Source organism: Cololabis saira, chromosome 3 (assembly GCF_033807715.1).
Source record: "Cololabis saira isolate AMF1-May2022 chromosome 3, fColSai1.1, whole genome shotgun sequence".
NCBI classification, from domain to species: domain Eukaryota; kingdom Metazoa; phylum Chordata; class Actinopteri; order Beloniformes; family Belonidae; genus Cololabis; species Cololabis saira.
Genome location: NC_084589.1, coordinates 2,749,402 through 2,762,284, shown reverse-complemented (window position 1 = coordinate 2,762,284; position 12,883 = coordinate 2,749,402). Strand labels below are relative to the sequence as shown.

The window sequence follows — 12,883 nt, the reverse complement described above, 5'->3', positions numbered from 1 at the left end:
GGTTAGGTGCAGGGTCGGGGAAAGGTTGAGAAGGGGCAGGGGCATGTCCCTCCTCCGTAGAGAGGATCCGGTACAGATGCCCAAGCCACCTCAGCTGACTCCTCTCAACGTGAAGGAGCAGCGGCTCGACTCCGAGCTCCTCCCGGGTGACCGAACTCCTCACCCTATCTCTAAGGGAGCGTCCAGCCACCCTGCGGAGGAAACTCATCTCGGCCGCTTGTATCCGCGATCTTGTCCTTTCGGTCACTACCCAAAGTTCATGACCATAGGTGAGGGTAGGTGCGTAGATTGACCGGTCACCACGACGGTCCGGTACATCGACCGCATAACTGCGGATGCTGCACCGAGCCGTCTGTCAATCTCCCGCTCCATCGTTCCCTCATTCGTGAACAAGATCCCGAGATACTTGAACTCCTCCACCTGAGGCAGGACTTCTCCACCCACCCGGAGAAGGCACGCCACCCTTTCCCGATGGAGAACCATGGCCTCGGTTTTGGAGGTGCTGATTCTCATCCCTGCCAGTTTAGAGTTTAACCTGCCATCAAAACCCTGAAGGAAGTAAGATGTCACCTCCTGAACTACAGTTCACTATTAAACTAATACAGCGGAGGTTAAAGCTGCAGCTGTGGTTGAACCTGCAACTGAGGTTGAACCTGCAACTGTGGCTAGCACATTACATCCCTGTTTTATTAAGAGTAACCTTGATTCAGACACATGCAGAGAGCTGCCTGATGGTTCATAAACTGGTGCATCAGGATCCACCACCCTGCATAAACACAGATGTGGTGTCTTTTAGTGTCAAAAATAATTGAAACAACACACATCCAGACAGTTTAATGGTGGATCAGTTGATCTGTCTTAGAACTGCAGTCATGCTTAACTTGGAGCTCAGCGGCTGCTAATGATGTGATTTAGATGTTACCATATGTCATATGGTATATTTCCTTTTAAGGGCCTAAAAGCTTATTAACGAACACTTCTAGATATATGAAAAAAAACCGATGGGTGTCAGGCATCAGAGAGTCATTTCAGACCAACAATTCCAAGCTGTCTGCGTAACAGCCTGGCTGACGATGTGGTGGTGCTGCCTTTGAGATACTTCACCCTGCTGGGGAGGAAATTGTCTCTAATTGCAGGTGATTGGCTCCTGGGGACTCTTGATTAGGAGTGACAGGTTCATTTGAATGCTGGCAGGACACAGCTGGATTTAATGGTCGAAGACATCCTGACTGCAAAATAAGCCCCATTGTTCCTGAAAAGTGTGACACTCGCGAACTCTGACAGAAAGAAGATGAACCCTGCTGGTTTTGTCATCAATAAAAGCTCAAATGAAACCGAACATGAATCCTCTCTTCAGGAGACAAATTATTCAGGTCCAACAGTGCCTGTTCTGTCAAGTGTGCTTCCAAAGTTTCAACCTCTCTTGGAGGTTTTAGATCAACCTGTGCAATTTCAGTTGCTCAAGTGGAAATGAAGGTGAATGAAGATATTCTCCCTGGAACATACCATTTCTTACTTTTAAATTCAACATGCAACATCATCAGATTAGTACAAGAGCGGCGTAAACTAGACATTTTATCACCTCAAAGATCATAAAGACAAAACTTTGTGCATGTGCATATTTATAAAGACCTCCCCTATGCTCATGTGTGCAGACTAAGACCTTCTGCACATACAACAACAAGCCCTGGTTCACATCGAACCTCAGCAAGCTGCACCGAGCCAAGGAGGAGGCCTACAGAAGCGGTGATCAAGCCCTGTTCAAGCAGGCCAGGGACACTCTCCCGAGGGAGATCAGGAAAGCAAAGAGGAGCGATGGAGAAAGACTGTAGAGTCGCCTCTCTAAGGGGAGTTTTTCTTGCCACTGTTTGGCTTAAGGCTTTTCTCTCACTAGGGGAGTTTTTACCTGCCATTCTTTATGTAATAATTGCACGGGGGTTCATGTTCTGGGTCTCTGGAAAGCAGTGGTGTAAAGTAACGAAGTACAAGTACTTTGTTATTGTACTTAAGTAAGATTTTTGAGAATGTGTACTTTTATTGATACTTTCATTTTTCTGTACTTTTACTTTGTTACATTTTCAAGTAAAAAAATCGTACTTTTAATCCGCTATATTTAAAATTGGACACGTCGTTACTCGCTACAAATTAAAGAACAGCACAGCGGGGGCTGATTTATGGTTCCGCGTTACAGCGGCACAGAGCTACGGCGTAGGGTACGCGGCGACGCACACTCTACGCCGTAGCCTACGGCGTAGGGTGTGCGTCGATTTAACGCGGAACCATAGGCGGACAGGAAGGAAGGGGGGCGCGTGAATATACGGAGAAGGAGCCGCAGCTCCCGGGAGAGTTGCGCCGCAGAGGCGGGCCGGAAGGCCGGAGGAACCGCCGTCGCGTCGAGTACCGATGAGGACTGAAGCCTGAATTATGGTTCCGCGTTAAATCGACGCAGAGCCTCGCCGTAGGGTACGGGCCCTGCGTTGGTGTAACGCGGAACCATAAATCAGCCTGAGCGGCAGCCGACGCGTGTCCATGCGCACCATTCTTTGATTCCACCCCTACTAAGGTGGTTTTGGCATTTAAAAGTTCAAAAGTCTCATCCTTTATCAGCTGGGGTTGCTTAATGTTGTCCCTGCATCCTACAGGCTGGGGGTGGACCTGTCAGCGGGGCCAATGGGGTACAGCAGCAGTGATGAGCAAAGGGAGAAATTAAAATGGGGTAATGGAAACAAACGCTAAAGGGGTCAGAATAATATCACCATTATTTAGAGTTGTAAGCAAATTCTTGGATTCTTCATTTCTTTGCAATCCTTTTGAAAATAATTTTGTACTTTGAATTTTGTACTTTGTACTTTGTACTTTTTACTTTTGTACTTAAGTACATTTTACACCATGTACTTTTGGTACTTTATTATATTTAAGTTGAGGTACTTTTATCCTTTTACTTAAGTAATTTTCTTAATGGGTACTTTTTACTTTTACTTAAGTAATTTTCAAGCAGAAAATGTGTACTTTTACTTAAGTACAATATTTTTGTACTTTTTCCACCTCTGCTGGAAAGCGTCTAGAGACAACTTTTGTTGTATTAGACGCTATAGAAATAAAATTGAATTGAAAATTGAATTGCACTCTCTGCCAACCCTGACCCTCTCTCTCTGGAGATGCTGTGGGGTTTAGGTCTCCACCCTGACTCAACCACTCCAAAAAGTGGATTTGCTTTCTTGTTCCCGTTCTGTGGTGGATTAACTACCATGTTAAGGTTCAGTTTCCTGCTACATCACCCGACTTCTACTGAGCTTCAGGCGGTTTTTCATGTCCTAAAAGAGTCGCCACGTTTCACGCACACGTCAGGGTGAACTAAAACCTACTTTGCGTGAACTTGTCCGCACCACCACGGGAAATTCAGCTGACAGTTCCCAACTATAAAGAGGTCAAACTCTAGACACTTAAATATGTTCCAGCGTAGAAGGATTTGAAAACGTGTTTGAACACACCGAAACAATGAATGGAAACCACACATAACCTAATTTTAATATAAATCCCTGAATTTGATCATCACAATCTAACCCCAAAGTGAACTGATTTCTGTTTGTGTCTCGTTAGTAGGGATGGGAATTGATAAGATTTTTTCGATTCCGATTCCATTTTCGATTCTGCTTAACGATTCAATTCTTTATCAATTCTCTTATCGATTCTCATTTGGAAAAAAGGAGAAGAAACAATTTTAGTATCAACTTTGTTTTAATAAAACACAGTTGATACTAAAATTGTTTCTTTGTTTCAATTTCTTTGTTTCTCTGATTTTTTTTGTTCAAAGATATAAAACTTTTATATCTTTGAACAAAAAAAATATAATGAGGTCTTAAGATGCCCCCAGCCTTGGGCTCCTCCATGGTGCCAGGGGGTCCCCACAAAATGATTTGTAATATACAGTAACATATGTATTTAATATAAAATAATAATAATCAAATAGATATTCTTCTGTAGAAATTAACTAAAAACAACAAATTATTTTGTGGCAATTACACAAGAATGTCCAGTAACATGTTCAACACCACAAACTTAGTAACTGCTGGTAACATTCATCTATTCTGGCCTGATACTCTTCCCTGCCTTGATGAAAGGAGAATCTAGCGCTAGATGCTCTTTAACTTCTCCATAGATGAGCTGAGGAGCTGCAGCTGTGTCAGGAGCGCAGGCACGTCCTCGTGGCCGAGAGCGCGGCTCTTCTAAAGCATGATTTATGGTCCGCGTTAAATCAACGCAGAGCCTACGGCGTAGGGTACGCGGCGACGCACGCCGTACGGTGCATTTCGCCGCGTACCCTACGCCGTAGGCTCTGCGTTTGTGTAACGCGGACCATAAATCAGCCTTACCACACGCCGGCTGACTCTGCGCTCCCAGCGCATCAGCCGGCCGAGTCCTAACAGTTTCCCCCCTTTGTTGAAATTTCCACATTGCAAGTATTGTCGCCCTGTTGTCATCCTTTTTGGTAAAATGTAACCAAACTTTCGAGCGTTTGTACCGCTTTGTCCCCGTGTTTTCCTGCTGGGCGCGAATGCGCACGTTGCGCAACGTGCTTGGTGAATCGGGAATCGATAAGGGAATTGTTTGCGAAAAAGGCAAACGATTCCAAGGAATTGAAACACTGGGAACCGGTTCTCAACAAGACCCGGTACTCGATTCTCATCCCTACTCGTTAGGATGTGAACATTCATTAACGAGTGAGCGGTTGTGAGGAACACAGACGTCCATCAAGAAAACGGTGTTGATGATCACAATAATTAAGAACAAATCTTATGAGATAAGTTCTGAAATGCAAAGATAAGACGATTTCATTAATTCCCTTTAAATGGCTGTGTCGAGTTAGCCAACTATGTCAACCTTGGCACAGCCAGAGGACATTAAAGAGTTTGGAGGGGGCGAGTCTTCAGGGACCACGCTGACCTGCTGGTCCAGGATGAAACGTGGATCCTCAGCTGGTTTGAGAGGATCCTGCTGGATCTGCTGAACTGGTCCCAGCCAGACCACAGGAAAGTGTTGCTGAGACTCAGGAATCAGAATGCTTTGTTTCAACATTTAAAGCAGCACAATGTAACTTTCAGCTTTTGTTGAGTTTGGCGGCTCCTTTGGACCAAAGCGGTAGTGCTTTACCGGAAAGAACTACATTTCCCATGAGCACCAGCGCGTACTGCCGGAAAACTCCTGTCCCCGTCGCTGCATTTGTTTTGATAGTGAATGAAATAAGACGGGACGGACTTTCAAAACTACTTTTCTGTTTTCAGCGGTCGTTTGCAGGATGGATAGTGAAGAGGTAATGTATCTATTTTTGGATAAACAATATAATATGACGATGTTGAAAATCACTAAATTCAATTCAATCGATAATGCACCCCAAATTACAAAGGTTTTTAGAGGGACTTCGTCATAAATCAGTAGTCCAACATACTTACTGACAAAATAAAAAAATACTTTATAACCTGTGAATAACTGAATGTTTTGCAGATCAGCCCTGCACAATTTTACAGTTCTCAGGAAAAATAGTAGAAATGTTCTATACATTTTCTTTGCATTCCATTCTTTCCTCTAGTGCTGTAATTCTATTTAATTGTATTATTTTATAAAGCTTCCTCATTGCCAATTACAAAATTTTATGATCACTATTATTATTCTGTGTCTGTTGTTGATATTGTCAGTAATTTTAGAATTCCTCCCATAAAACCTTTATTTTCTTGGGTTTTTCCCATGGATGTATTATAGAACTGGATGGGACACTAAAAATGGCCGCCCATTCATTTCAATGCATTCTGCTCAGCCAGCGCATACGCTGAAAAAATCTCTGACTTCCAGGTTTACTTACGCATACAGCGGCCCATAGAGCATGCGCAGTTGAGTCACCTCCCATGATGCTCTGGGGCCTCCCATCATGCCCCGGGGCAATGACGCGAATATTAATATAATATGTATTAATATAATATATTAATTAATGTATATTATTACATGTATAGTATTACATATATTATTAATGTATTAATATAATATAATTACATAATATATATTAATATAAAACATCTGTGGAATGCACGGACACGGCTGTGACGTCAGCCGTGTCGTCACGCCCAGAAAGAGACTTTTCTTTTACTTTTCTGGCCGTTATAAAACATTTTTGACGGATATAAAGTCCATGACTTAAAAATATAGAATACAAAGATTAGTAATTGCCGGTGATTACAGCTGGAGGTTCCTGTGAACAGTTTTAGAGGCTTCTCTTTTACTATTGCGGTCTATGGGAAAAAAGCTTTCTGGGCCCCATGGGATTTTTTGTTGCAGTACCGCGGCTGGCCACTGGGAAAAATAGGCGCGCCTTCTGAGTGGGAGACCCGAGGGCTGGTTTTTCCGCTGCTTGGGCCATGACACCAGCTTCTGCTGAGCTCTGCGCTGCACGCCCCGCCCCGCTTTGGTCTCCACTACGAATCGGGAAGGAGGGGGAAGTGACGTATGCCGTAAAGTAGTCGTAAAGTAGTCAAAGCCGTAAAAATGTGTCGTTTTTTAGTGTGGAAGGGTTCCTACCATGCTCCTCAAAGTTACATAGTGCCAGTGAAGGAGATACAGACCCCTCAGACCATGACAGAGGTTCATTAAACCTGTTGGAAGTTGATGGACCATCACATTCAATCAATCAATCAATCAATCTTTATTTCTAAAGCCCTTTACAACACACAGGGTGACCAAAGTGCTTTCCATTAAAATCCACATTAAAACAAAACAATTTAAAAACAACATAATAAAACCATTAAAATTAAATTAAGAATATATCACTATGTATTAAAAGCCAGTCTAAATAACCAGGTTTTCAGTCTGGATTTAAAAACCCCAAAGTCAGTGATGGTGCGCATTTCTGGGGGCAGATTATTCCAGAGTCTGGTCCAGCAACGGAGAAGGCCCAGTCATCCCGGAGTTTAGTCCTGGTCCTAGGGACGTCCAGCAGGAGCTGATTTGAGGACCGTAGGCCTCTAGTGGAGTTCTGAACTTGCACTTGTTCACATAAATAAACAGGGGCAAGCCCATTGAGGGCTTTAAAAACAAAGATTAAAATTTTAAAATCAATTCTAAAAGAAACAGGAAGCCAGTGAAGAGCAAATGAAACCGGGGTGATGTGTTCGCGACGTCGAGTACTAGTTAAAAAGCGTGCAGCGGCATTCTGAACAAGCTGAAGACGGTTAAGAGAAGACTTGGAGACACCAACATACAAAGCATTGCGATAGTCAATTCTCAAGCTTATAAAAGCATGAATGTTTTTTTCCAAGTCTGCACGATTTAAGAATGGCTTTACTTTTGTTAAAACCCGTAACTGATAAAAACTGGTCCTGACCACACTGTCAATTTGCTTGTCAAACTTTAAGCTGCTATCAAAAATAACTCCAAGATTCCTCACAAAAGTTTTTACTTTAAAAGATAGATCACCAGAGTGTGCTGCATCACCAAAGAAAATACATTCTGTCTTATCTTCATTTAAGTGCAGAAAATTTCGCCCCAACCACATTTTAATTTCTGCAATGCAGTCATAAAGGGTTTGAAGAGCACCACTTTTGTTTGGGAGCACAGGAAGATAAATTTGCAGGTCATCTGCATAGCAGTGAAAAGATAGGTTGTGCCTGGCTATGATAGAGCCCAAAGGCAACATGTAAAGTGAAAACAATAAAGGGCCCAGTATGGAGCCTTGGGGCACACCACAGAACAAAGGAGCAGCAGAGGAGGACAGGTCGCCGATCATTACAGAAAAACTTCTGTTTGTCAGGTACGATTTAAACCATTTCAGTGATGATGATGAAATATTAGATTATGGTGGAAAAGTTACATAGTGCTGCTTTAAGTGTAAAAGAAGAAGGAATAAAAACATAGGTTCTGGACTCAGCAGCCTGGTTTCAGTGTGGGACATCCCCTCGTTACATTCTTATGACCTTCATTTTCTCGTAACAACATCTTCCACAGCCTACAGACTCTTACATCTTTTTGAAGCTTCAGATTCCTCATTTCACCCAGCAACATCACTGATCAATCCATCGATTAGTCTGTCAGACTACTGTAACACGTAGAAGTGAGTGACAAGTGCATCAAAAGTTGTACAGAAGACCAAAGTTCGATTTGAAGGAAATAAAGGAGGTGACACAACAAATCTTCTCTTTTTCAGGCTCAAATTTTGCATAATTCCAGCAAATCTGTACGTCGATGCTCCTGCTTGGATTCAGGGCCGCCAAAGGCGAATGAGCTCGGCATTACCATAAAAAAGACTCCAGCATTTTTGAAAACGTGTAATTTTGTCGCGCAGCTGCTGAACAGCAGGCAACGTAAACTTCTCCTGCATGTTTTATGTGCAACATTAAATACGTGCGTCTCTGCTCTTGGATTAATCACAGTAAACACGCTTTTATAAATCAACCCATTTTGCTCGTTTCTGCTCTCTTAGCCAAACACACACACACACACACACGAACACACACGCACACACACATCCTGCCTCTTAAACGGTGGAACAAAAGGCTGCCGCCAGTATAGAGGGTATGTATCAATGTCACTTCCCCACTGGACCAGCCCCCTTACTGACACCGAGTGGCAAAAAATGGCTGCAACTAGTAGGGAAACTTTGGAGAAGACGGGATAACAGCCGATTATCGTCTTAAATTAGCATCAGTTGGACTTGACAGTGACCCGTACAGTTACCAAGAACCAGTGGTCCATGGACATTAATATTTGGTACAGTTACCCCAAGAACCAGTGGTCCATGGACATTAATATTTGGTACAGTTACCAAGAACCAGTGGTCCATGGACATTAATATTTGGTACAGTTACCAAGAACCAGTGGTCCATGGACATTAATATTTGGTACAGTTACCAAGAACCAGTGGTCCATGGACATTAATATTTGGTACAGTTACCAAGAACCAGTGGTCCATGGACATTAATATTTGGTACAGTTACCAAGAACCAGTGGTCCATGGACATTAATATTTGGTACAGTTACCAAGAACCAGTGGTCCATGGACATTAATATTTGGTACAGTTACCCCAAGAACCAGTGGTCCATGGACATTAATATTTTGCCACGAATCCAGTTTCCTGATATTTATATGTACTGTAACCGGGGAAATACACGAAGCAAAGCTTGAAGGCTTACAAAAGTCTTGATGCTTGGTCCGACTTCAAGGCAGGATTTGTTGTAGAAATTAAAGTGATGAGGACACCGAACTTTATGATTTGATCGTTTAACGTTAGCTACCCAAAAATCCAACATTACTTGATACAAAATGGGAACCACAAATCCACGTTTCGGTGTCTGGAATCCAGTTGTTTCTGTGAATTGCAGCGACCCATTTGTCTCTCTTAAGCTTATTTTTCATCAGTCTGTAAAACGACAACTCCGATTTCTTGCTAAATCTATGAGTACAGTCGATCGCACAACAGCTCTTTCCCATTTTAGATGTTTTCCAGTTGCTCAAACTGAAAGTTTACGCTGACACTCAGTCTTTCTGACACTCAGTCTTTCTGACACTCAGTCTTTCTGACACTCAGTCTTTCTGCCACTCAGTCTTTCTGACACTCAGTCTTTCTGACACTCAGTCTTTCTGACACTCAGTGGGCGTAACCCGCCGTGAAGTCGCATCTGTGACGTCATGTGCATTCCCTCTATTGGGACGGTCACATTGATGTGTTGAGCCCTCACCTGGCTTCCCCGTGGACAGGATATTCTTCGGGACACTGGCCCGGTCCTCGGAGCTGCGAGCCCAGTCCACGTTGCCCCTCCAGCCCTTCATTGGGAAGTTGATGTCGGCGTGACCCATCACCGGACGTTTGTGGATGCTCAGAACTGGAACAGAAAGCGGACATGTCTCAGACCGGTTCCCACATCACACATGAGGTGACTAATAACACACCTTGCATTTATATCACCAACGCGCGTTAAACAGGCGTTCATCATCCAGTGATAAGAGCAGGATCCGATCTAAAAAGGCCTCGTTGCTGTGGTTTGTGGATATCAAGTCTGAGATATTACTGATAAGAACTGCCAGGTTTGACCTCATATGAACTCTGTTTAGGTACCGTATTTTCGCGACCATTCGGCGAGCCATGTGTAAAGGCGCACCTTCAGTTTTTTGTGTCATTTTTGGATTTAAAACTCACACACGGCGCACCGACCAAAAAGGCGCCGTCTACACACACGGAGCGCCGCCTTACAACACACACACACGCGCGCACACAACACACACAAATAGAGCGAAAAAAAAAAATTTAAAATAAAGCGGCAGCAAAACTTAGTTTGATTGTACTTTATTTAAGTTATTACATTAATCAAACCCATCGAAATCTCCATCCTCCGTTTCTGCATTCATCCGAGCCTGATCAATGAGACCTGGAGAACTGATCAATGTGACCGGGAGAACTGATCAATGAGGCCAGGAGAACTGATCAATGAGACCATAGAACTGATCAATGAGACCGGGAGAACTGATCAATGAGACCGGGAGAACTGATCAATGAGACCGGGAGAACTGATCAATGAGACCGGGAGAACTGATCAATGAGACCAGGAGAACTGATCAATGAGGCCGGGAGAACTGATCAATGAGACCATAGAACTGATCAATGAGACCGGGAGAACTGATCAATGAGACCGGGAGAACTGATCAATGAGACCAGGAGAACTGATCAATGAGGCCGGGAGAACTGATCAATGAGACCGGGAGAACTGATCAATGAGACCGGGAGAACTGATCAATGAGACCGGGAGAACTGATCAATGAGACCGGGAGAACTGATCAATGAGACCGGGAGAACTGATCAATGAGACCGGGAGAACTGATCAATGAGACCGGGAGAACTGATCAGCTGCGACGGGCAGAGCCCGCAGCTGTCCGCCCCAGGTGTCCCGCAACGGAGCAGCCGCCGGGCAATCACGGGCAATTCACGACCCCCCTTCCCCCTTTAACTTCTCATTGTGGTCCCTACTTCGTCCGCAAATCACGCCCCCCCCCCTTCCTCCTTCTCATGGTGGCCTCAATTACGTCCGCCTTATGGATCCGCGTTAAGTCGTAGGCTCTGCGTTGGTGTAACGCGGAACCATAAATCAGCCTTTAAATAATACAGTGGACGCATTGCATCATTGGGCGCGCAGAACATTTAAAAACAAAAAAAAAACACGTTTATATGCGCCTAATGGTCGCAAAAATACGGTATATACTTTCTTCTTCTCATCGCTAGGTTTCTCCGGATGTCTCCAGGTTTCTCCAGGTGTCTCCAGGTTTCTCCTAGTGCACAGCACACTGCAGGTTTGATTTGAGTATTTCTGATAAAGAAAAAGGTCTATCACATAAAGAAAGTTGTCCTGCGTCTAAGGAACAGCTAACAACCAAGTTTCCTCATCCTCCGCAACTTGTGCACTTTTATGAGTTTGAAAGAAAGAGCTGAGTTAAGTGGAGCGCACAACGGGAGATGATGAATCTTTACATAGCTCTGCTTCTCTCTGAAACGTGGGAGGCGAGGGGAGGTCAGCCACCCTGGGGAGGAACGTTGCGTCTGTGGGTGGCTGTTTGGCTCCAGACAGCAAGATGGCTCAGCTTTAAACCCACATCCTCTCCCTGGAAGCAGCTCCAACTCTGCCGGGTTTTCCTGCGGAGGTCACAGTCCGCTGCAGAGCCTCTGATGACGGCCATATGTTGCTGTGTTCTTCCAAGTGGAGTGTTTGCAGACAGTGAGGGGAGAGGGGCAGCAGGTGGTGGTGGAGGTGGATGGAGAAGCTCCTGAGGTAGATGTGAGGCTGTCCTGCCCTGGGGAGGGGGCCATCATGGGTCCTTCTCTTTAAAGCAGCACAATGTAACTTTCAGCTTTTGTTGAGTTTGACGGCTCCTTTGGACCAAAGCGGTAGTGCTTTACCAGAAAGAACTACATTTCCCATGATGCACCAGCACGTACTGCCGGAAAACTCCTGTCCCCGTCACTGCATTTGTTTTGATAGTGAATGAAATAAGACGGGACGGACTTTCAAAACTACTTTTCTGTTTTCAGCGGTCGTTTGCAGGATGGATAGTGAAGAGGTAATGTATCTATTTTTGGCTAAACAATATAATATGACGAAGTTGAAAATCACTAAGTTCAACTTGGTTTTATTAGTGAAGTCTCCTCGGCCCCCCCGTCCTGTTTCAGACAGATAATGCTCCCCAAACTACAAACGTTTTTAGAGACACTTTGTCATAAATTAGTATTCCAACATACTTACTGACAAAATAAAAAAATACTTTATAACCTGTGAATAACTGAATGCCCATTCCTTATATTTTGCAGATCAGCCCTGCACAATTTTACAGTTCTCAGGAAAAATACTAGAACCCAAGACGAATGTGAAAACATTCTAGTTTAGATTCTTATTGAACATAGAACTCTACATTTACATTTGTATCATAACAATTCTGTCTCTCTTGTCGGACATCCCTCCTCGTCTTTCAGCTCACGCCAGCGAGTGAACGCCGGGACAATGTTTATTCTTGTCCGGGCATTTAGCTTGTTATTCTCCCACTTTCTTTTTTCACTTCCTCCGTTAAAACTTGTATTTTCTTGGGTTTTTCCGCTGCTTGGGCCATGACACCAGCTTCTGCTGAGCTCTGAGCTCCACGCCCCGCCCAGCTTTGGTCTCCACTACGAATGGGGAAGGAGGGGGAAGTGACGTATGCCGTAAAGCAGTCAAAGCCGTAAAAATGTGTAGTTCTTTAGTATGGCAGGGTTCCTACCATGCTCCTCAAAGTTACATAGACCAGTGAAGGAGATACAGACCCCTCAGACCATGACAGAGGTTCATTAAACCTGTTGGAAGTTGATGTTCCATCACAATGATG

General features: G+C 44.1%; 1 protein-coding gene across 5 annotated transcripts in view; it reads right to left on the bottom strand.

Annotated features, from left to right (window-relative positions):
- adgrb1a (adhesion G protein-coupled receptor B1a) overlaps positions 1 to 12,883 on the bottom strand; it is a 316,728-nt gene that overhangs the window by 150,992 nt on the left and 152,853 nt on the right. For all 5 annotated transcript variants that reach the window (XM_061715322.1, XM_061715330.1, XM_061715326.1 and 2 more), the window contains one exon: positions 9,721 to 9,864. In XM_061715322.1, the coding sequence (XP_061571306.1) occupies positions 9,721 to 9,864 (144 nt within the window). The remainder of the gene's footprint in view (positions 1 to 9,720; positions 9,865 to 12,883) is intronic.